This window comes from Pelodiscus sinensis, chromosome 4 (genome assembly GCF_049634645.1).
Source record: "Pelodiscus sinensis isolate JC-2024 chromosome 4, ASM4963464v1, whole genome shotgun sequence".
In the NCBI taxonomy this organism is placed as follows: domain Eukaryota; kingdom Metazoa; phylum Chordata; order Testudines; family Trionychidae; genus Pelodiscus; species Pelodiscus sinensis.
In genome coordinates this window covers 93,367,402-93,392,725 of record NC_134714.1, presented here as the reverse complement: position 1 = coordinate 93,392,725, position 25,324 = coordinate 93,367,402, and the positions used below count along the sequence as shown (strand labels likewise).

The 25,324-nt window shown below is 40.8% G+C and overlaps 2 protein-coding genes across 14 annotated transcripts in view; one reads left to right on the top strand and one right to left on the bottom strand.

The window, feature by feature from the left end:
- Nucleotides 1-25,324, bottom strand: part of ANO3 (anoctamin 3) — a 380,410-nt gene that overhangs the window by 41,065 nt on the left and 314,021 nt on the right. For all 11 annotated transcript variants that reach the window (XM_075927761.1, XM_075927756.1, XM_075927758.1 and 8 more), the window contains one exon: nucleotides 22,203-22,263. In XM_075927761.1, the coding sequence (XP_075783876.1) occupies nucleotides 22,203-22,263 (61 nt within the window). The remainder of the gene's footprint in view (nucleotides 1-22,202; nucleotides 22,264-25,324) is intronic.
- MUC15 (mucin 15, cell surface associated) overlaps nucleotides 4,424-25,324 on the top strand; it is a 107,595-nt gene continuing 86,694 nt past the window's right edge. Inside the window, exons 1-5 of one of the 3 annotated variants that reach the window (XM_075927766.1) lie at nucleotides 4,424-4,551; nucleotides 9,580-10,311; nucleotides 12,737-12,892; nucleotides 18,978-19,144; nucleotides 19,409-20,319. In XM_075927766.1, coding sequence (XP_075783881.1) covers nucleotides 9,618-10,311; nucleotides 12,737-12,892; nucleotides 18,978-19,135 — 1,008 coding nt within the window. In that variant the 5' untranslated portion in view covers nucleotides 4,424-4,551; nucleotides 9,580-9,617 and the 3' untranslated portion in view covers nucleotides 19,136-19,144; nucleotides 19,409-20,319. Of the gene's footprint in view, nucleotides 4,552-9,579; nucleotides 10,312-12,736; nucleotides 12,893-18,977; nucleotides 19,187-19,408; nucleotides 20,320-25,324 lie in introns of those variants that run through there. The other 2 variants (XM_075927767.1, XM_006111499.4) reach the window with 2 other exon arrangements.

The following is a 25,324-nucleotide window of genomic DNA, read 5'->3' as shown; positions in this document are numbered from 1 at the left end:
ACGCTCTAAGTCCTCATCTGATGCCCTGCCGGCACTGCTTCTGGCCATCCTTAACCCCGATTCAGGGTCCCCTCTAGTTTTTTAGTTCTAGATGCGTTAGTTCGAATTAGCTTAGTTCAAATTAACTAATTCGAACTAAGTTAGTTCGAATTAGCGCTGTAGTGTAGACATACCCTAGGAGAATATTTTAACCCCCGGACGTTCAATAATGTATTTAAAAGTAGCCATTCATCTACAAAGAAATTGTGTCACCCACTTATAGGGGATACTGCTGAACTGGAGTTCATATACAAATTCAACGCTGTCTATTTAGGCTTGAATAAAGACATTAACTGGTTAATGCACCACAAAGGCATTTTCCCCACCTTTGATATTTGCATTTCCACGTCAAAAGCTATGAGTGGGACATATCCGGCGTGACTTAAGTAGCTTCATTAACACTGGTCCTTCGATTGACAGGCAACTACTTTTGCTGGTATGTATACTCTAGATTCTGTAATTTCCACTCCAACTCATGTGATGAAGTAAGTTTTACACATAGAAGCTCATGATCTAATATATTTGTTAGTCTCTAAGGGCACAACTACACTGGAGGACAAAAGTCAAATCAATTGGGTTGTTTCAACACATGGCTATGCCTAAAAAGCACAGAAAAGGCTTGGATATATTCAGTGCCACTGTTTTCAAAACTAATATTGTTAGGCACAAGGCACCTATATCCATATTTTGCCACCAAAGTAAGTGGCCTAATTTTCACCTCATTCTAAAAGATGTCTGACTTGCCTCTGGGTTGCTAATACACCTTTACAGGGGTTCTCCAACTTCTCCCCTGGGCTGAGCACTTCATATGAGAGAGAGACAGGCAGACAGACACACCCTCTTTTAGGGGACTATATCCTCCAGGCCACATGTCCTCCTACCACAGTCTGTTTCCCTCTGCAGACTCCTAGGAAAGACTCTGTGAAGTACCAGAGAGTCAGGTGGAAGGAAAGAGTCTCTGAGAAAAAGCAAGGAAACAATGGACGGATTGCATCAAAGGAGGATTTAATAACTATTGTGAAATATATTATACAGGTAATTACAACAATGATCAGAATGTTTTGAAATGAGTCCTCCTGAAGTGAAAGGCAGAAGGCACCAGGGCTCGACCAGTGTTGGAACCACTGCATTACTGAAGTAGGAATTATGTACTGTCCAACTGCCAATATATAATAAGTTTCCTCCCTGTAAAGTGGGTTTCTCCTCTCACCTGAACAGTTGGTGATACCTTTCTGCCCACACTACAGCTCCCATTATCAGTTGGTTAGCAATCAGCCAATAGAACTAGTAATTATATCAGCTGGGCTAATTTTATCTCTGGTGTAACTCCACTGAACATGAGAATGACCATACCAGGTTACACCAATAGCCCAGTATACTGTCTTCTATTTTTCAATTTTTTAACTCATGTTAGCATCTCCTTCAGGGACTTATCTCATTCTTTTTTGAACCCAGATTGAACTAAATAGTTTTGGCCTTCATGGCATCACCTGGCAATGAATTGTACAGGTTGGATGTGCATTGTGTGAAGAACTAATGAAATTACCAAATGAAATTAATAGGCAGCAGGTTTAAAACAAACAAAAGGAAGTTTTTCTTCACTCAGTGCACAGTCATCCTGTGGAACTCCTTGCCAGAGGATGTGGTAAAGGCTAGGATTTTAACGGGGTTCAAAAAAGAGCTAGGTAGATTCATGGAGGTTAGGTCCATCAATGGCTATTAGCCAGGGTAGGAATGATGTCCCTAGCCTCTGTTTGTCTGTAAAGGGATAACAGGAGAGGGATCACATGAGGATTACTGTTCTGTTCACTCCCTCTGGGGCATCTGGTATTGGCCACTGTTGTTAGACAGAATACTAGGCTAGATGGACCATTGGTTTGACCCAGTATGGCCGTTCTTATGTTTTTATGTAAGAACTACTTCATTTTTTATTCATTATGCTTGCTTATTAGAAGTTTAAGAACTTCTGTATACTGCCTATTATTTTCATTGGGTAACTACTAGTTCTTGTGTTATATGAAGGGATAACACTTCATGATTTTGTAGACCTTAAGATGGAAACCTCAAGACTGCAGACTCCAACAATTAATTGGGCCCATTACTAATCCATCATATGTAACTTTGAAAACTGCGAATTATTACCATCACTGTACATGCTCCTGGAGAGTCAATTACTATGGCTGCTAGTTTCCTATATCTACATGGGTATTTTAAGCCCCACCCTATTGCTACAACCAGTCAATATGCCCTTTTCTTGCATGAGGTCAGTATTTTCTTTTTTCTAGTGATTATACCACATCACCACTCTTTGCAACCTGTGTGACTATTGCTTTTCTGCCCTCTCCACCTTTCATGCTCTATGGAAAAAGGAATTGCAGGTACCTAAATAACTCCTTTTAGTGATGGACAGAAGTTAACGTATTGCTGATCATGAACTACTGCTTCAGTACAGAGGTTCAACAACATGAAAACAATAAGTATGGAAAACCAGGAATGAATGGCAATGAAGATTTGAGAGTGTATCCCTCATATCTGCTTAGTGGCTGGTCCCATGGCTTACGATAAGTTTTTAAATTAACAGTAGAATCTTTAAATTAACAAAACAGTTGGTTTTCAAAAGAAATCTCATCACATTCACAGGCAATCAAAATGTACAATGTAGGCACTATAATTATTTGTGTCAACTATGTGTAGTTTACTTCCAAGTATAATAAATCCATTGCCCGAGATTAGTTAAAACTTGCTTTTAACACAGAAATACTTCCTGATGTATAAACGTAGATTACAGTTACTCCATGTGTCACTCATTTGGACTAATGGGGCCATAGCAACCCCCATCCCTCAGTTTCTACTAATGCATCTCTACTAGATGCTTTGTTGCATAATTGTTGCAATGACGAGAAGGCTAATGTAGGTTCACTGTTGTTGTTTTAACCCATCTTGTTATCTAATCCTGCTCAGAGCAGGTCTAGATGATACAGTGGTTAAAAGAATAGCATTGCTGTTAGAGACCTACCTGCAGTAGAGCACCAATGTGGCTATTTATCGCAGGTAATAATGTGGGGAAATTAAAATTAGGTCCTTAACTCGCAATTAGGTCCTAAGCTTGAAACTATGCCCCTGTGAGTCATCACACTGGCATCAGGAAGGTTCCATATTACTGCAGGTGTGTTGATTTGGGGCTAACATCTCACGCAAACAAGCACTATCACTAATATTCAAATAATAACACTAGAGAAAGGCATGAAATAGTAGTTGCACTTGATATTTGGAAAATGTCAAGGGGAAACAAAAGTGCCATGGTATTCCACTCATGGAGTTATTCAGATATCACTGGAACACCTCGGTGTCCCTCTCCAATGCATACCAGTCTAAAATAAATAAAGAATAAAATTACAGTAACAAGTGGTTCTGGCTACTTCAATATGCAAAAAATTAAACTGTGCATATTTGCCTTTCCCCACTACTCCATTTTCTCTCAATCCATCTCCAGGGTTATATACAGCACATAAAGAGGTCATCTGACATGCAAGATTCGGATCTGGATCTGATTGTTATTCCACCCCTCCACCCACAAAAGCTGGAATTACGGTTTGATTTACCAAATTTGAATCTAAATCTGCATTTAATTTCCTTCAAATTAGGAGGGTATTTGGACCCAGAGGCTTTGGCTAATGCCTAACAGCATGGATATACATATTTAGTGCAAAGTAGATGTATATTAGGAATATGCCATAGTATAATAAACTTTTGTTTATTCAACTTCTACAAACACAGCTCTTCAAACCCTAAGAACGTAAGAATGGTCAGACTGGGTCAGACCAAAGCTCCATCTAGCCCAGTGTCCTGTCTTCCGACAGTGGCCAATATCAAGTGCCCCACAAGGAATGAACAGAACAGCTGATCCATCCTCTGTCGCCCATGCCCAGCTGCTGACAAACAGGCTAAGGACACCATTCCTGCCCATCCTGCCTAATAGCTATTGATAGATCTATCATCCAGGAACTTATATCTAGGTTTTTTAACCCTTTTAGAGAGTCTTGGCCTTCACAGCATCCTCTTGCAAGGAGTACCACAGGCTGACTATTTCAGTTTGGAATACAGTAGCAAAGCGCTTTTTATTAAAATGTTTGCTATCTAATTTACAGAAGACCAATTCTCCATGTAATTTATAGACATTTGATACCTTTCTCAAAAAGTCAGATTTTGTAAACTTCACAGAATCAATGGGTACTTGTCCACCGACTTTACAACGAGAGCTGTAATTTCTGTGAACTCAGTAATGCTAGCTCTTAACAAAGACAACCAAGAAGCAGGTCAGTCTGGTTCTCAGGTGTTCTATTACAGGCAGGGAAATACAGCCCCACCTAGTTTCGTTTCTATAGTGCATTCCTGATGAGCACAACACTGTCACATTTACAGTACCTGCATTCTAATGTGTTCACTAGACTTATTGCACTCTGTGCCACAGCAGTATTTCACACCTACTTGCTTAGACTGTAGAGCTAAAAGGTAAGTGCATTTTTGTTAATGAATTTGACCAAATAATCAGAGCAGCATTGATTTTTTTTACAAGATATCTGAGTGAATGTAGGGCTTGGATAACCAAACTCATATCAAAACTATCCCTATGAGGAAAACATTGGCAAACAAATTGACTTGGGCCAGTAAGTCCAAGATTTAATAGTAAAGATGTGCAGAGATGCAAGAACCATAAAGAGAAAAAAATATATCATTGTAGTTTGAAGTTTGCTCACACTTGATTTTCCTGCACTTTTAAGAAGTGATTTTAGCAAGTAAATTTAGGATTTGCTGTTAATGAGATCAGTCTGGGAATTGACATAAATACTCTTGTGGAACTTTGTATACATTTAGAAGAAACCCAGTATACTGATTTGCTATAGGAAGTATTGCTAGATTACAACTACCTATTTGAGTCTATCTATATTGAGAGTACATAGGAAAGTGTGTAATTGAATTCTGATCTAGTTGCCAGCTATTTGCAGAGGTAAAACGGTAACTGAATTTTAAAAAGACGTGTTTTTAGGAATGCAAGCACTGCAAAAATAATTATAAAATGTTTCTTGGATAAAAATAACTGGAAAACCCAAACATATACACCTCTCCTCCAAAATAAACAATAAAAAGAGAGGTTTTATTTATTTGTTCACGGCATTTAACAGAAAAATCCTTGGAAAACAATCCAATTTATCAAGGAAACAGACAGGAGTGCCACTATCCAATATAATCCCAAGACTGTCAGTTGCAAATATATATATATATATTTTAATTTTATAAAATATTGCATATATATTACACACAGGGAAATATAATAATTTTACATTCCTTTACTCTGTTTTGAACCAGTGCTAAAATAAACAATGTGCTTTGATTAAGCTTAGAAGGCACAACATAGACCAAGGAACAATTAGAATGCCCCAGATATATAAACTGTGTTCTTTGCGGGACTAGAATCAGAGATATGTAACTGGCGTTCTTGTGATCATGTCCTGGTTTCCTATACAAATCAATATTGTTTCCAAATACAGGTGTATAAAAAAATAGTGTAAAGCTCTATTAATTAATACTTTTAACAAAAATACCTTGAATTGATAGTTGTATCACAGCCTCATAAGAAAATAACTGTGATAGCTATTCTTCTGTTGACGCGTGTATAACTTCTGTCATTGGTCAGTGGGAGTGATGCATGCAAATTCTTCTATATACCAAGCTGAAAATAAGTGTGTGTCATTCACTTTGAATGACTTTTTAATATAAAATAACATTCCTCCTCAGACTCCACTAAGCCATTTTACTCTATTATAATGGGACATAAATAAATAACAGCAGAGATACTCAAATCAGAAAGAGAAGGAAGCAATTGAATTCAGATGATAAAATCAAAGTAGTCTTACCAGAAAGACTGTGGTGGAAATCCTGATCCCAGTGAAATCAAGACGGGTATGTCTAGACTGCAGCTGGGAGGGTAGAAAAAATCATGATGGCTCTATCTGAGCCAGTGTGCTAAAAATAGCAACGGGGGGAGGAGGGGAGGAGGAGAGGGGGCAAACCCTAAGTCTAAGCACAAGGTGCTAACTCAAGGCACAAACTGCTCCATTATGGACATACTGCTATTTTTACATGTGAGATGAAGCAGAGCTAGCCTGAGTCTGTCTATGTGGGCTGGGAGGCATCACTGCAGCTGCAGTGTAGGCATATCCTAGGAATTTTGACATTGACTTTCATGAAATCAGGATTTCACTGAGTGTGCATCATATGTACACATATGAATGTAGCAGAGAAGCCATATACGGTATGAATTTAGCCATTAAGGTCGATAAAATAAAGTCAGTGCTTTCACTCTTATTAACCACACCACGGCAAGGATTTTTACTAGCTCTTTTCCTGCATTTTCAGTTTTAAGAAAATAAAACTAGTTAAAACCTGTGATAAGCCCAAACCTTGTTCAAAATTGTACTCAGGTCTGAAGAGACAAACTACCAATGTCAAATGGTTCATTTAAAAAGCTGCTCCATCTATAGGGCCTGATCCCGCAAGGTCTTGGAGATGGATGCTTATGCGCCCCACTAATTTTGGTGGGGCTTCACACAGGGACAGGGCATGAACACATGTCATTGCAGGACTGGGACCATAATGAAGTCAGAGAGTCTGATTTTAATAGCATATACATTGCTTTGACCCTAGACTGACCGTAGTGATTTCAGTTACTGCTGATTTATACAGGTGTCAGCAAGATTAGAATCATCACATCAGATCATTTTTCCTTTCACAAATATTTTACAATTAGTGGCTCAAGCCAACTGGAAAATTCTTTAGATTCTGGCTAATCTTCTATTCATCAGATTTTAGCCACTCCGAAGTTTTGAAGCTGCAATAATTGCAGTTATTCTATAATACCATTGTTTGCATATTTAAGGACAACGGGAGGCTTTCTAGAGCTGCAGTGTTGTTTCTGATCTGAATTTTAATGCTACACTAAAAAAAGATCAGTTAATTATTAGGCACCAAGGGCTTCCAGGAAAGGTAACCTAAATATAGCCTTAGAGCCACTATAAAAGAAAAAAACACTTTGTAGCAAGTTTATTCTCTTTTTCTCCCCCAAGGAGAAAATTACAGGATTAAGGAAATCACAAAAACCACATTGTTGAGAAAGGATGCTGACTCTTTACCATTATGAGACTGAAATGAAAGGTGCAGTTAAAGTGAACTGTTAGTAATTTCCCTTGGTAGTTTCAAATTACAGTCAAGGTGAAATAAGAAATATGACAAAACTCACTTTGTTCAGTAATGACATGGCTACTGATACAAGGAAAAAGGGGTTATGCCAGTGAGCTAAAACAATGGAACTTTCAAGATGAAAGCAAATATTTGAAAGCTTGGTAAAAGCTCGTTTAAAGTTTTATTTATTACACTTTTAATAAATCTATTAATTATTGCCATTTTGGAAAAAATATCCTTGCACACAGGTATAGTGAAAACAAAGCAACTTTCATTAACATAATTGTGTCAGTTGCCTGTTACAGATTTGTGATTCCAGACCCAAAGATTAGTTCTAAGCTGAAATACTTATTTCTATAATATAATAATAAAACCCCCCCAACATTTCTAAGTTGTATTTTTAATGGAATAACTAAGGAATATGAATCCCACGTGGCAGATGATCAACCTATACTGGGAGACTGATCAATTTACCAAAGTGGAAAAAATATTTATAAACAGATTGCTGAAAGGTGATTCCTACAAATACACCTAAATACAAATTCCATTCTTGGGCCATACATCTTGTATGCATTGAAAGCAATGGGAGTTCAGTCACTGACTGCAAAGGGAGCAGGGTCAGACTCAGGCCCACCAATGGGGAAGGCAAAGGGACCAGTTGTCCTGCGGCCTGGTGATTCAAAGGGGCCCGGAGCTGTCAGCTGCCACCTCTGCTAGAGCAGCAGCAGCAGCAGCAGCCAGAACCCCACACCCTTTAAATCAGCCCCTGGAGTGCTGTGCTGCGTGCTCCAACTAGCTCTGAGTTCTGGGGAGTCCGTGCCAAACTCTGGGAGGTGAGGAGGGCAGATTGCCCTGGGCCCTGCTTCTTCTGATCGAGGCACCGCCTCCCATACACCTGCCCTCCCATACACCTGCCACGGAGGCTGTCAACACCCCTGGTCAGACCTACGACCAGGTTCATTGGTTGATAGCTGAAATGAATCATATCATCTGTCAAATTACAGAAGTCCCTGTAAGGCGGGTGACAGAGACAAGCTGACTTCTTCCAGTGGCCACAGATAGAGTCCCTATACTCATCCCCTCTTCCTTGCTATGCAGAGAGGATGAAAGTGGTAGAAAATCCCACAGTTAGATTTACAAAAGTGAAAGGAAAATAAGCCAGACAGTGGAGCTGAGGGGTGAAAGAGGAAGGGGACAAGTGACTACTTTTAGGCAACATGTCTCCATCCTACAGGCAATAAAACATGTGGAAGTAGAATGGAAGTAGAATGCTATTGAAAGTAGCACTGACCTACACATTTGACTCTGCGATGTCTGAGAAGTAATGACTGTATGACCTCAAGCTGCCTCTACTATAGAAAGCCTGATAAGCATATTCCAATATGTCTGCCTAACAAGCCAAGTGTTTGGGGATCAGAATTCTTGCTGCTCCTTGTCCGAACACTTGAAAGTCAGGGCACAGAAGAAACACTGCTTCACAAATTCCATGGGCTAGCTCAGCGGCCGAACTGTCACAAATCCTTGGCCGCAGCTATATTCGTGTGATGGTCTCCCCCACAAGGTCACAAAATATGTAAGGGAACTCATCACTTCCAAAGGCTAATTGCAACAATTACTATACCGCTTTGGATGGGAACACAGAACATAGAGGTTCTATTACATAGCTTGTTGGCCTTGCCATGCCCCTGTTACTCACGTATTGTTGGGTGCTACTTTCTGACTAGAAAGCATACCCTTTTAGGCATTGGTCCTTGTACACATGTAATAGCAAGCTGTTACAGACTGAGCTGTAGAATGGACAGGAGTATATAGCTTTGCCTATGGAAACATGGCAAAAGCTTTGTTGCTCAACAGTATTGCTTTGAGAGAATACAATTATTAGTCAGGAGTGTTATGTTCTCAACACGCAACCCTTCATCAAGGTGTACACAGCAATTAAACTCCCACAGCTGGCCTGTGTCAGCTGAATTAGGCTCATGGGGCCGGAGCTGTACAACTGCGGTGTAGATGTTTGAGCTTCAGCTGCAGCTTCAGCTCTGGGACTCTCCCCACTCACAAAACCATGGATCTGACTGTCTACACTACCAGTTGACAGTGCTCACTCAGCCTGAGCTTTACTCAGTTGACACCGGCCAGCTACAATTCTTTAACTGAAGTGTAGACATATCTGTAGGAACCTACAGAACTTTTCTTCTCTTGTATCAAGTTGCTATATCTTTTCATGAACATGTTTGTGTCTTCGTTATCCAACTTTCAGTTCCACATAATACACTAAATCACAAACCTTTTAACTTCTTTCAGGCTCTCTACATAAAGAAACAAACCACAAAGTCAATACCATGTTGCCTTCCAGTGGAATTATCCTTATTTTATTGCCGACTAGTTTATGGTGGACCAGAAGCAATGGTTACATAAACAATACCTCAACTACAGATATGACTCCATCCACACACCAAGGAACTTCGCAGCAGCTAACTCTTAATGGAACTAAAGGAATAACTCCTTCTACTACAAGCCATGTCACACCATCAATGACCAATAAGAATGAAACAACAACAAGTCCAGTAATAGAAAATAACACTAAAAGCAACAGTGTACCTCATAGATCCACTAATGGCACATTGTTACCTTTGTCTTGGTATGTAACTAATAGCTTACCGGATGCCATAAATAACTCTACCACCAACAGAATCCCAGCATCTTCAACAATATCCATAACCACAAGTGACTTTCCCACAGTGACCGCGAGCAACCTGCCTACAAGTGCTGGTATACCACGGAACACAGAACTCAAAAATATCACATCAGTCAATTATACCAGTTCTACTGCAACAATCTTCACTAAAGGCACTCTAACAAACTCCACAGAAGTCTCCTCCACAAATAGTCCATCAAATACACTGACCACATTCTCCACAGCCAACAGTGACAATGTCACAACAGACTTTAAAACAATTTCAAAGACCACAAATGTACACCAGAATTTCACCAACCATTCCACATTCCCATCAAATCCAAAAGAACCCAACGAAGGTAAAAGTTTAATTACAACAACAACAAAAATGAAATAAAGTAATAATACTGAGCAATAAAATGATTACAATGTTTGGGAAGTTGTAAAGATGTGTGAACGCTTCAGATAAAAATAGACCTCACCTGAAATTTTTTTTGAAATTCAATAAAGTGTAGGTAATTTTGCCAAGTATGATTTTCATGCATTTCCGTATTTCTGGGGGTTAGCTGAAAGCACAGGCAGAAATACTTTTTTTATTTATTTCAATTTCAACAAGAAGTCATATGTCCTGGGCTGCTCTGCAGCAATTTTGAACTGCATTGCCAGATTTCATTTGGTATTTAGCAGCAGTCTTGAGGACACCATTTAGTGGTGGAGGGTTAGAGTCATAGAATCATAGGGTTGGAAGAGACCTCAGGAGGTCCTCAAGTCCAGCCCCCTGCCCAAAGCAGGACCAATCCCAACTAGAATGAAATAAAACAGTAAAACCTAGATATCCTACTAAGATCATAGATACATTGTGATAATAATTGCCTATATACATAGTAAGAAATATTTTCAAACCCAAAGACCTTACAATTTAACTAAACAAAATTCAGAAGGAGAAAGGAAAACACTATTGTCTTAATTTTACAAATGGGGAGCTGAGGCACAGAAAGAGATTAATGGTAACATTTGCAAGTGGGGTTGGAGCTTAAGAGCCACTCTTAAGTACTTTGGAAAATGATACTCTAAGTTACTTATCCAAGGTTACACAGGAAGTCTATAGCGGATATGTGAATTAATTAGAGAACTCATGTAATCCGAGGCCAGTTTAATCAGAGGACTGTGGTATTTGTGAACTGGCATATTGGCAAATATCTTGTTTCTGAACTATATTGGTATGTAGACGCTATCACTGGAATATTCCTAGCAGACTGATTCAGCCAGAGCACCATTCAAATTGGATCTACTTCTGTTGAATGGTCCACCGAAAATTGTTTTGTTTTTTTGATTGCATCAGTTTGAATTCAAACTAATTAAATTTATGAGTTTTGTTTTGTGTTAAATTCTGCTCATTTAGTTATCCATTTATTTGCACAGAAAATTTAAGGCAGGGTTTGATGAATGTGCCAATTTCCCCCCCTCATCTTCTCAGCTTCTGCATATATGAAATAGATCGGTAGAATTGCCATGCTCTACATATTTAAAGCAATAAATTAATCATTGCTTAAGAGTAAAGGATACTTTTGTGACTAAAACCTTCAATTTGTATATAATACCAAATGGATTATCTGTCTTGTATTTTATTACTACCAATTTGGATAAGTCTAGGGAAACAATACAATATAAAAGCAAAAATATCACTTCTCTATTCTGCTCTTTCTGATTGGAGCTTCAGTGAATGAGAAAAGAAGATTAGAAGACATTGCATTTTTATATAATTAATTTCCCTGCAGGCTTTTCACATTGGACAGAAATGTTATTCCAGCATATACAGTACAGTCTGCACTAAAACCTGAAAAGCATTGTCACACTTTCAAGCATCTCTTTAAAGCTGTAATATTTACAGTGTATCAGGACTTTTTGCCTAAAGTGATTCTGAAAAAGGGTGTTCAACCAAGAGAGGTCAAAATGCAAAGAAAAGTTTTATAAAACACAAGAAAAATGTTGGAGAGAAAAAAATTATTTTGCTACCTGAAAAACTAAAAAAGGTACAGTGTTGTCTACGTTTCTGATTTTGGATGCCTAACAAAATGTCTCCAAAATTGGGCACCCAAAAGCAGAGACACCCAAAAAACACAGGTTATTTATATAGTTTCAGAGGGGTAGCCGTGTTACTTTGTAACTAAAAAAAGTTAAAAGACAAGAAATAGTCCTGCAGCCTCTTAGAGACTAACAAAATATGTAAATGGCATCATGAGCTTTCGTGGGAAAACCCCCTTCTTCAAATGATCCTTTTACAGCATTCATTGTGACCCATTTACTCCATTTATTTGAAGAAGTGAGCTGTGCCCACAAAAGCTCATGATGCCATCTATATGTTTTGTTAGTTTCTAAGGGGCTGCAGGACTATTCACTGCTTAAGTTTTTTTCAGGTTATCCACATACTTTGATCTATATACTTACACTTGTTATATCAAAGATATCAAAGAGCTTTGTGGTTAGAGCATGTGGCTGGGAACCACAACTCCTGGGTTCTATACACAGCTGTAAGTCAAATACTTGTTTGATTGGGAAAAGTGATACTAAGACATTTTTTGTGCCACAGTTTCCCCACTTGTAAATAAGAGAAATGAATGTTTCCTTGCCTGTTGAGGGGCTGACTTAACTATTGCCTGTAAAGTAAAGTTTGTCACAGTGGGCCAGGTTCTCCACTCATGTAAAATGTCAGTTATAGATCTGGCTCTACAGAGTTAAACATTTTTATTTGAATAATTTCTTTATCCTTTTTCTTCCTCTCAGAGAATCAGCACAGCGCAGGAGTGGTGTTTGGTGCGATTGTAGGAGCCATTCTAGGATCTGCATTAATTGGTCTAATTGGGTACTTTCTATGTACAAAGAGAAAGCCTGACTCATTTTCTCATCAGCGACTTTATGATGACCCAAGGAGTGAACCAGGTAAAGAATATTACACATGTTCCGAGAGTAGAAGGACTTTTCCATTCTGCACAGAACTCTTGACATGACATTTTTGCACCCTGGAAGACAATGAGAATGTTTATATTATTTTTTATTTAGATTTTTCAGTTTGGCAAAGGGGTTTGAAGTATATTCAGAGCTTCTCAGTATTCATAAGCAGGGGAGAGAGGATTTTTCTTTTAATATTGGGTAAATTTTTATAGAAAAAGATCTTACAGTATGTCTGTTCGGTACTAGGGTATTAACCAGTTAACCAATAAGCAAAAGGCTTACCTGTATGCTTACCAGTTAACTGGTTAACTGACCCTAGGCAGTGAACTTCAGTGGAGGCCAGCTGCACCAGCCTGGAGCAGACCTGGCTGTGGGCTGGACAACAGGATCTCATGGCCAGAGAAGGACCCCACAGTCGAGGCTGAGGCAGGGCAATGTGGCAGGAGCTGAGTCAAAACAGTTAAGTGGATAAATGCTCATTTAACTGGTTAACTATTTAACATCCTTACTCTGCATAGTTAATCCAGTTTAGTCTAGCTCAGGTGCAAGCATCCCACATCAAAGCCTCACCCCCTATATATCATGTTCTCATTGTTCTGCAATAGTCAGCATGTCCTGTCATATGTCAGATCCCATAGTTCGTTGTGATGAGACACTCTAGGATGGTTTCTCTGTCAATTGTGAAAGGATTTGTCTGTCCTTCAGAGGGAAATGCGGGATGGGTACTATCAGCATTGAAACAATTTTGCCTGTGTCCTCACTGCAAAGTTAGTGGGTTCCTGCCTAAATTAAAACAGAACTTCTTCTTTGAACCATACCACTATCTGGGTAATAGTTATATTGGGCATAAAGCATCTCTAGCTCAATGTCACAGGTTTTTGCTGTGTGGATGGTAAGGAAGTTTGGACTAAAATACAGGTTTCACTGTACAGTGAAGATACTCCCCTTAGACCTTAATATCTTTTCATAGATACAAATTAGCTAAACAACATGCAACACCTTGACCCTACTTGGATAAGTTCATACTAGTGGAATTTGTACAATTACCAAGATAAAAGAACAGCAGTCATTACCAATCAGTATAATTGAACCAAGTTAGAATCATTGAATACTAAAACTAGAAGGGACCTTGAGAGATTATAAAGTCCAGTTCCCTTCCCTCACTCACCATAAATGAATCCAGGAGGATATTATTCATGTGTTTTCAGAGCTTCCGTACCCCCAGAATATCCATGCTCACAAATTAATGATAAATTGTAATAAAAGAAGAATATTAATAAGATACACTAACTACAATTAACTGCTATAGAACACCACTAGCAAATACTTCACAAGCATCTAGCACTCAACACATTAATTTGTCATACTTCTTTGTCTAGTGTAAAGAGCTTTTTAAATCTTCATTGTCTCATATAATCAATAAAACCAACCACAAGACAACATTTCAGCACGGAGATATAAATTATTTATATGAAACATAGCCAAACACATTTTCTTCGGTTTCTGTGATAGAAAATAGATTCCAGTGTTTAAGAAAATATAGCCTATGCATAAGTATTAATGCAACACCTCCAGAACCCTTTTTTCCATTTGTTGAAACATGCTGTGTTCAGACTATTATTATTTTGATTTTTTCATGTCAGTACATATTTTTTCCTAAACAGCAAACAAATCTGTAATTTATCTAGAAATTTGAGATAACACATGTACACTCCCACCCAACACTCATCCTGTATAGTACAGGCAGTCCCCGACTTACGAACGGGGCTTTTCTCGCCCCGGAGCTCACGGGCGGCGGGTCGCCACCCGTGTCCTCCGGGGTGAGAAAAGCTTCTCCCGGTCTCCCTGGTCTGCTGGGGGGGTCCATCAAAGCCGCTGGACACCCCCAGCAGACCAGGGACACCAGAGCAAAGCCACCGCCTGGGCAGCTTTGCTCGTTTGCCCGGGAGCAAAGTGGACCAGGGAGACGGGGGTGGCGGGACCGCCCAAGTCCTCCACGGCTTTGCTCCGTCTCCCTGGTCTGCTGACCTGGGAGACGCGGAGCAAAGCCGCAGAGCACGCGGGCAGCGGGACAGTCCAGGCGCGCCGCGGCTGTCCCACTGCTGGCGTGCTCCGCGGCTTTGCTCCCCATCTCCCTGGTCTGACCAGAAGACCAGGGAGATGGGGAGCAAAGCCGCGGAGCACGCCAGCAGTGGGACAGCCACGGCGCGCCTGGACTGTCCCGCTGCCCTTGTGCTCTGCGGCTTTGCTCTCCGTCTCCCTGGTCTGCAGGGAGACGGGGAGCAAAGCCTTGGAGCACGCCCGCAGTGGGACAGCCCGGGCGCGCTTGAGCTGTCCCGCTGCGGGCGTGCTCCAAGGCTTTGCTCCCCGTCTCCCTGCAGACCAGGGAGACGGGGAGCAAAGCCGCTGAGCACGCCCTCAGCGGGACAGCTCAAGTGCGCCCGGGCTGTCCCGCTGCAGGCGTGCTCCGCGGCTTTGCTCCCCCCCTCTCTGGTCTGACCAGCAGACCAGGGAAATGGGGAGCAAAGCCTCGGAGCACGCCAGCAGTGGGACAGCCGCGGCACGCCTGGACTGTCCCGCTGCCCACGTGCTCTGCAGCTTTGCTCCGCGTCTCCCAGGTCAGCAGACCAGGGAGACGGAGAAAAGCCGTGGAGGACTTGGGCGGTCCCGCCACCCCCGTCTCCCTGGTCTGCTGGGGGGGGGGGGGACAGCTAGTGCCCCCCCCCCCAGCATACCAGGCTTTTCTTGGCTACCCCTGGGGTAGAGCATCTGGGGGTTGACGGGTTGGTCCCGCAGCGCCGCTCCGGACCAACCCAGCAGCACCCCAGCTGCTCTGCCCCAGGCGTCCTGATTCAGCCGCTGCTGGTCAGTTTCAGCAGTGGCTGAATCAGGACGCATGAGGCAGAGCAGCTGGGGTGCTGCTGGGTTGCTCCAGTAGCGCCGAGGAGCCGCGCTACTGGAGCAACCCAGCAGCACCCCAGCTGCTCTGCCCCAGGCGTCCCCAAGTCAGCTGCTGCTGAAACTGACCAGCGCTGACTACAGGAAGCCCGAGGCAGAGTTGCTCTGCCCCAGGCTTCCTGGAATCAGCCACTGATCAGTTTCAGCAGCAGCTGACTTTGGGACGCCTGGGTTTCTTAAGTTGAATCTGTATGTAAGTCAGAACTGGCATCCAGATTCAGCTGCGGTTGAAACTGATCAGTTTCAGCAGCGGCTGACTCCAGTTCTGACTTACATACAGATTCAACTTAAGAACAAACCTACAGTCCCTATCTTGTACGTAACCCAGGGACTGACTGTATTCAGGAAAAGTGATTAAATTTCCTTCACTCTATATTTAAAATCTCAACTCATTAAGAATTACATTCTTAAGTTCACCTACACTGTAATCTACATAGGAGAACCATAATTTGGAATACACAGCCATTGCCCGGCGATACTAGAAGTAAGAGAGGAGATACTGAATGTGGTTTAATTAAGCCACAATTTTATTCTTAAATGCCTGGGAGTACCTGGAGAGATAAGTATATGGTGCAGGTAATTCCATAATCAGTTCAGTATGTACCCAAACAGCCTCTGTCAGTTCTTCCCCCTACCCATTGTAGCCAATCTGCTGCTGGGACCTCACCTTCCCACACACCTGAATGAGGCTTAAGGGGAGGACTATAAAGGATAGATGAGTTGGTTGGCAGCCATACCAGTCACAAGAGTCCTGAACTGACTCCCCATTTCTGTTTCTATAAAGAATACCTTCTTCAACCCTTTCTCAATCCATTTTATCTGATCAATATATCCTGTTCCTACAGAGTACCTGCACTGGCCATTTGTCCCATGTTTACAAAGAGATGCAACATCATATCCTAACTCTTGTTTCATGTTCACTCCTACTGAGACACTTGGAACATGCTGTGGGGAAGACAGTACTCCCTCCCACAAATACTTAAAGTTGGCCATTCTGGCAGTGAGGGGAAAATTCCATCCCAGACCTCTGAAGAAGGGGCTTTTCTTGCAGTTTATGGACTTATATAGTCAACCTTCTCTTCTGGACACTTGGGAGGAGGATGGGTCAGCTTCCCCATGCTGAAGTGGTCACTCCCTGGCTCTCTAACCCTTAAAGAGGAACTTACTTTTTCCAGCAAGCCTTCTTCCAGCACCCCCAATACTTCATGTGCAGAGAGGTTGTGCATGCATAGTCATTCCATTATTAGTAGAACAGGATGAACCTCTGTAATCTGAGATTCTGTTGTCCAGCAATATCCATGGTCCCCCTCAGCAGCAACTCCATGGGTGCTCTGGGAAAAACTGGCCCCAAGCTCCATCTTCAGCCTCCTATCCCTGTGCTTAACAACTCCTTGTCTGCCTCAGCTCCCAGTCTCCGGTTCCTCTGCAGCTTCTGCAGTGCCAGAGAAGTACCCTGCCTACAGAGGAACCAGAGGCTGGGAGCTGAGGACAGCTCTGGGAGCCTGGCAGAGGCTAGTGATGGGGCCCCTAAATGACAGTGAGACTCACAGAGAGATGGATGAACATTTCTAAACATATATATTATTTTCCGTTGCCGATACTCTGCTGGTTTATTCTCTATGATCTGTAAAACTGTTATTAGCAGGGCCATCATGAATTGTGCAGCTCAGTAATGCACTTTGTAGGCAAAACAATTTATAAAGACCCATGTAAGTGCATATTGGGGTGGGCAAGAGGCTGCCAGCGGGTTGGATCCAGCCCGCTAGCCACCAGATCCAGCCTGCAGCTGCCTCACTGGGTCCCTTAAGCACAGGGCAGCGACAGCCACTTTAAATGTGGCTGTTCAGGAGCAAGGAGGGAGCCTTTGTGCTCTGTTCCACCCCTCAACAAAATCTCTTAGCACTCATTGGCTAGTTTCCAACCAATAGCAGCTGAGATGTTTTGCTGGTGGCAGGGGCAGCCATTGAAGCCTCCTCCCTCCCACCCTCTCCCCACTCCTTCACCCTGTCCCGAGCAGAGCCAAGTGAAGTAGCTTGAGACTGCAGCCTTCAGGTTCCCGTAGGGCTGCTGGCTGGCAGCTGCCTAGGTAAGTGCCTTCCAGCCAGAGCCTGCCTCTGGCATCCCCGCTCTCTTCTCCCCACACCAGGCCACCACCCAAAACCTCTGCACCCCTTTCCCCCAGGTCACAACTCCCTCTCAGACCTTCTCCTATACACTTCCCCTACGTCAGAATCCTCTTCTGTACCCCCACTCCCTCCTGGATTCTGCTCCCCAGCCTCTGTCCCAGATCACAACCCACTCCTTCACTGACATTCCCTCTCAGACCTCACACCCCTTCCTACATCCAGTCTCCTGCCCCAAGCTCCCTTCTGTACCCAACCAGCCCCCAAACCCCATTGGTAGAAATGTGGCCCTTGAGCACTTTCCAAAATCTTCGAGTGGCCCCACATTAAAAATTATTGCCCACTCCTGGTATATATGATAGTTGATGGCTAAACACTGATCAGTCCTGGCAGAACAGCGAAGCTGTACTACACGGTATATATTTTGGACACAAACGGTTTTAGAAACACATAGCCGTGAACATTAAAACCAAACTCCAGTGTAAAATCACTAGCACTATTCATGTGCAGACATTTTCTGACTTTTTTAGGTTTACATTCAGATCTCCCAAAGAACAAAATGTTGCTGTTTTGATCATTTTATTGATAGTTAAGAAATAGGAAAGAGAATTAATATACTATAGTCCAATTTGATTCAATCTAGTCATATATTAGCTTGAAGTATTTATCTTTGAGTGAAGAATATGGTCTTGTTACTAAGGAACCAGACAGGTAATTAAAATATTTAGGTTCTATTCTTGACTCTTCTACAGGCATCTTGTGTGAGCAAGTCACGAGTACCCACTCCAAAGCCTATTGAAGTCAATAAAAGTTCCTCTATTGACTTCAGTGGGCTTTGAATCAGGTCCCTGAATCTTTCTGTGTCTCAGTTCCTCAACATTTTTCTTCCCAAGCATTGCAAGGCTACATTTATTAATATTGAGGAACTCAAACACTGCACTGATAAGCACTATTTGAAAAGCACTATAAATAATCATGATGTATTTTTCCAGTTCTCCGACTAGAGAATTCATCTTATGATGTGAGCCTTGGTGATTTGTCTTACTACAATCCCAGCACAACAAATGAGTCGGCAGCACAGAACAGCAAAGGAAAACCATATGATGGCATTCCAATGGGCAACTTGACTTCATCTCAACCCCCAGCATAATCTCAGGGGGTAAGGTCTGCTGTCTTCAGATTATAAACTCGTTTATCTTCGATGTGCCTTGTTTTTTATATACATAGCAAGTTTATTTACCTTGAAATAATCCTATGGCTATTAACTTGAAAGGCTTTGGATAGCATATCTGAAATCGCAAAATATATTAACACTTACCAGTCATACACTGCTACGCCACAGGACATCCGTCCCAGTTTGTAATTAAACTAATTGAGTGCTCAATCTGCTTCAGTGTTAAAAGGCACTATGCTATTTTTTTAGAAACAATATTGGCAAGCTGCGCAGAAACGGGCAAAATCCTGTGTGTTATACCTGGGCAAATTCCATTGGCTTCAGTCAAGGTTGCAAACATGTAAACAGAGAAAAATATGACCAGGATTCTAAGGAAAGATTCGCATCAAGACAAAATTGCCATGATAAGAAGCTGCTTTCTTCAAATGTCATTTCCATCAGATCTGCAGCTCAGGGGATTTTTTCCCCACCTTGATATTTTCATCTTCTTGACAGAAAAAGCTATAGGGCACTGGCTTTAATTACATTAATGATAGCTTGCAATTTGCCAGCCAAAAGTGAATTACTGTTTAAACATGAAGAGAATTTGCTTACAGTTACTACAGAAGGGAGAGCACAAGAATAAAGAGAAGCATAGTCAACACTTTCTCCTCCTCTGCACCAGTTGGTCTATTATCTGCATTGCAGGTTAGGAGCTATAGAAATGATGCAGCATATTTTGGGATGGACTCTGTGGAAGAAATGAATTCTCCTTGGAGAAAAAATATGAAAAGGATCCAGAGAACTACAGACTAGTTTAAAATTCTTGCTCATTCAGCAAGAGACTAAAAATCATGGAGCTGATATTCAAAATAATAGCATAATGTATCTGTTTAGAGCCACCTAAGATGCCTAAAGACATAAAAGCTTTAGGAAGGCAAAATATGATTTGTAAGAACAACTTGATGCTTATGGTTCTCGAAGATTAAGTGTCCTAATGTTTGCATAGGACATATATTTATTGCTGTGGCTCTTACTGTGTGTTGTCAAGAGTGGACACTTTGGGGGAGTTAATGGCATTATACCCATGAACATGAGCTGAGAACCTGGCCAAGTGTGTGTTAAGTTCACAAGGAAAAAAAAATATTAAATTTCATTCATCTGCAACTGTGATAATCTAATGTAAATGAATATAGTTGAGCATATAAGGGAACCATGACTAATGGGAAACAAAATTAAAATTTCCCATCACTGTTCTGTTTCCAAAGCAGCCTGGACTGTCAGGGGTTTGACCATAAGAAGGAATATAATTTCCCTCAACTATATTTCTGCATTAGAGAGTGTCAGAGGATTTACACAGAACCAACGACTGGAAAGTCATTACTAGAGGGCCATTCATGCAGCTACCAATGCTGTCTACATCAGAGGAAGCAGGAAAGCAGCCTTAGAATCAGTGGAGGAACCAGAAAAGCTCTGGAGAGTATTTCATTATACTGGACATTCATACTAAGCGAAAACTGAAACAAGCAGTACCTGAGTGATGGCTAACAAACGTACATGGACAGCATATTGTGCACAGAAGGACAAACCACGTGGCTATGAATGAAAAGTATTTGGGGCATCATATATTAAATCATAAGAAGTGTTGTGAGTCTACATCAGCAAGGTGGGGCTGTAACTATGAATGGCCACAGAGGCAAACATTACAAGGGCACACTCCAGATGTTTTCATTGCTGTTGTCCCCTCCTGATCATCCCTTTTTTAGTAGTTATTACGTTGTTTGCATGTCTGTTTTCTCCAACAAAGGCATCAAAACATGAGTGATGTTCTACCATATACTGTGGATTAGCACTGTTAAGATTCCTTCTCTTTCCCTTTGCACTTGCTGAAGTGAGAGTGAGAAATCCCTGTACATAAATATCCTCTCCACAATGATATATAGTATTGGTTTGAATAGAGGCCACGCTCTGTGGGGACCAATGTTAAAGTCCCAGGGTACAAATATACAGAACTTTCACAGGAAGAACTATCTATCCATCTATCTCAGATATTAATAGCATGCTAATCTTTATACTCTCTAATATTGCTACTGACTTCCCATTGCAAACCCATATCAACTGCAGCAAAAGCTCACTGGATCAGGGTCTCAGTGCTGCAATAACTGCATTTGTCTTCTTTTATCAAAGAAAGGTTACTTGATGGTAACGCCTGTTCTTAAGTTGCCTCTGAGCATATATTGTTTGTTTGATGCCTCCTGGTCTTGAGCATGATGTCATAGTGAATGCAAAGGCCTTCCAAGAAGAGAATAATTACAGGCAGTCCCCGGGTTACGTACAAAATAGGGACTGTAGGTTTGTTCTTAAGTTGAATTTGTATGTAAGTCGGAACTGGTACATATTGTAGGGGAAACTCTAGCCAAACATTTTTCCAGAGCTCAGTTTTATTCTCCCACACCTCACTTCCCTCAGTCCTTTATTCTCAAGCTGAAGTGTCTGCTGAGAAAAGCCGCTCCGCGTCTCCCTGGTCTGCTGGGGAGGGGCGGGGGGCGCTAGCTTCGCGTCTCCCTGGTCTTCTGGGGGGAAGCAGCTAGTGCCGGGTTGCCTCACCCCATTTGTAAGTGGGGATCTGATGTAAGTCAGATCCATGTAACCCGGGGACTGCCTGTATTTGAAATCTTCTTGTTAATAGTTAACACTAAACTCTCTGACCTGCCTTTAATTCTCTTTAAATAACCTTCTCCTACAAGCTTAAAATCTGTTAATCTTACAGCGTTCTACATTGGAAACTGATTTTGGCCCTAAACCTGTGTGAGTGGACCCCCCAAGGAGGCTCTGCTCGGGTGACATAAATAATAGGATTAAAGGCCTTGTTTTTCTACAGTCATTGCATTCTGAACTTAAATTAGTGGTGGAATTTTTTTAAAATTTCCCAGTAGTACAAACACCGATTTGGAGAAAATAGGAAAAATAAATAAACATGGATATTACTTGTTTAAAATTATATTAAGCTCCAAACCACTCTAAAATGAATAGGCAACTGTAAAAGGAAGGAAAATGGACTTACCCCATATTGCCATAAAAATAGCAAAGAAGACAGTCCCTCCATTATCAAACAAATGTGTAACCTATGCAAAAAGTAAAACACCAAAATAAATAATAATAATATTTAATGATAATAAAACCTCTACATTCATTTAGTATCTTCTTCTCCCTTCCAAAAAAGGATCCCAAAGTGCTTTACAGGTTTTAACCCCCAAAATACAGGCATATAAATAGGAAGCTCTAATCCCACATAAAAGGTGCACACATCAGCATTTGCATGTGCAATTCCATTCATGCCCCCTAATTCCCACTGCATATGCAGGCCTGGATCATCTTTCACTGCAATTATCACTCATTCACCTTTAACGAGTCTAACATATGGTCTCAAAACTTAGTCCTCTTGCCAGATACTCTGACCACATCTAACCGGGTCTTTAAATTCTTCTATGATTTCCTTTCACCTGCTGCATCTGATTTAAGCTCCTTGTCCTAGATTTTTAGGGCCTGAACAACTTAAATCGTGCCTTCATACCTACCCACTTTTATCTCTATTTCCCTCTCTCCCATGAATGCCCCTTGCTGTTTATTCATTCCCTTCTTTCTTTTTTCCTTACTTTCAACTCCATGCATGGATATCTTGTCTCACTTGGTCTATCAGGCCTCTATGCTCTTCCTCTAAATCCCTCCTTTCCTTTTAACAAATCTATAAATCCTAATTACCCTCAAAATGAAGTATAAAGCCATCCAGATATTAATAAAAATTAATGTAAAAATGAAGTAATTATAGTACTAAGATAGGCATAACTTTCTCTGCTTCACAATCTCTTTATTGTTTGTTGCCTATTGTCCATTTTTTACCTGCAGTGTAAACTCTTTGGGACAGCTTTTGTTTTATCTGCAAAGTTCAAAGCTCACAGTGGATGGTGGATAAATTGTAATTGAAAATGGTTACATGCCTATGTCAGTCTGAATGCTCCAAAGGGATGTGTTATCCCAAATATGTCCTCTGTGTATTGTTCATGGTTCATTGTATCCACCATAGAAATACAGACATTTTGACAATATGAATCTAGAGTGACTGTGTGCAAGTCGTAGTAGGCAACAGCATACGGAGGCTGTGGTGAAGAATAATATTTCCTACTGAAGGGGGATTTTAGGTAGTCAACTGCCAGTGGTAAAGGGCAGAAATGTATTTAGTGAAAAAATGCTATAGAATATTTGGTGAGCACCAATGATCAGGTCCTCAGGTTTAAAGTTTTACTTGAAAGATGATAGATTACTGCTTTTTATTGGAGTAAACCTGTGAGAGAGAATTTCTGCACAGGAACATTTGATTTCCCCTCCTCCCCCACACACACTACCAAATAGGGGAAATAGAGAAAAAAACAAAAAGAAAAGATCTCATAAGTGTTTTTAATAACTAATGCAAGTCTTGAGCATATTTGAGTATTTTCTCTGTTTCAAATGAGAATAGCTTCGTTTTAGTAAATACTTCAACTCAGATTACAGTTTCATTACTGGAAAAATGTAAAAAACATCTGAAGAAGTGGGTTGTACTCACAAAAGCTCATGATACCATCTACATGTATTGATAGTCTTTTAGGTGATGATAGACTATTCATTGTTTTTTTAAGTTTTTCCAGTTACAGACTAACTGGGCTACCCCTAAGTTTAATTACTGTTGATTTTGTTCATAGTGTAAGGCTCCATCTTGCAACTCTTACTTCTTCAAGTAATCCTTATTCATGAGGGTGGGATTGATTTCAGTGGGACAGGTTGGATAAGATCCATTTAAGAGAAATAAAAGTTTGCAATATTGGGCCCTTTAACAGAATATATTGTGGCATCAGGAATGCTATGCTTGTGAGGACTCAAGGGTTATGGGATATTTAAAGGATTGAGAGTTACACATCTCCTATTAGCAAAAGTATCACACATAATAGCTGCCTTCTTTTGTCACTGGGGTTGTCTCACTTACTGGCTCAGTCCTATAAAGCAGACAAATTTACCTTTTTTCAAATGAAAGACTGCCATTGTTATTGCATCTGCTTTTAGAAAATAAACACTGAGAGGATATTTTATAAGAGGGAAGATAATTAAATATTAAAAAACCTCTCAACATCCTTGTCACTTATAAATTCAGGGGAAAAAGTTGAAAAAGCATAAATACTGTATTGCTTGCCAGTATGTTTTATTTTCTCTTGAATGCAAACACTTTTAATATGGAGTAGAGTCATTAAACAGGCACGTTTTTTAGTATATAGTACTCTGTTTATTTTAAATTGCTGAAAAAAATTTAAAGGTTATTATCTAATGCCTAACAGCAAGTATGCTCATTTTATGAATGATATAACTGTGTGAAATTTGTATGCAAATATGCTTTTGGCTTTGTTTTTCTTTATATTAAAAATAACATACAAGCAAAGTATTTTATGAGACTGAAAATCTGAATAGAAAATGAAAGTGGCAGGGTTTACAGAATTTTGCAAGTCAATAAAATAGACAAGTGTCTCCAGATTTTTAATGCAAGCAGGTTGGGGGTAATCTGTACAATAAAGGCAGCAGTAAACAATTCACCTTTCTGAGGAAATGCAGAAGGAACCTCAAAAAAGTTACTGCTCAGACCTTGCTTGAATAGCATGTAGGTTTCTGGCATGTAGGTTTCTCATGCATGTTCTTTAGAATGACCTGAGAAGTTTGGACCTATAGTCTTAGCACCACATCAAACTAGGATTTTATCCTAAAGCTAAGCAGGAGTGGGCTGAGCTGGCTGGGTCTCTTGATTGGAGATGTCTGCATAGAAGTGAGAAGCTACAGAAAGCAGTGCTGGTGAGTCAGGACATGTACTATAGGGCAACATACTGCTGAAAGCAAGACAAAGCCATAAAACCAAGGTGCTGACTGATGGTTAAAGAAATCTTTTTCAAGAACAAGAGCATTACCCCAGGTGTCCTGGCCAAATTACACCTTAAATAATTACATTCTGTCTCCTTAAATTAATAGTCCGGTACTAATTGGCTATGTTATTCTTAAGGGGACTATCAAAAGAAATGTCGTGATCCAAATTGTGTTCTTTATGGCTGCATGGAGGAAATGAGATAAGAAAGCAGGTTAGGATCTCCTCGGCATTATCATCCATCTTCC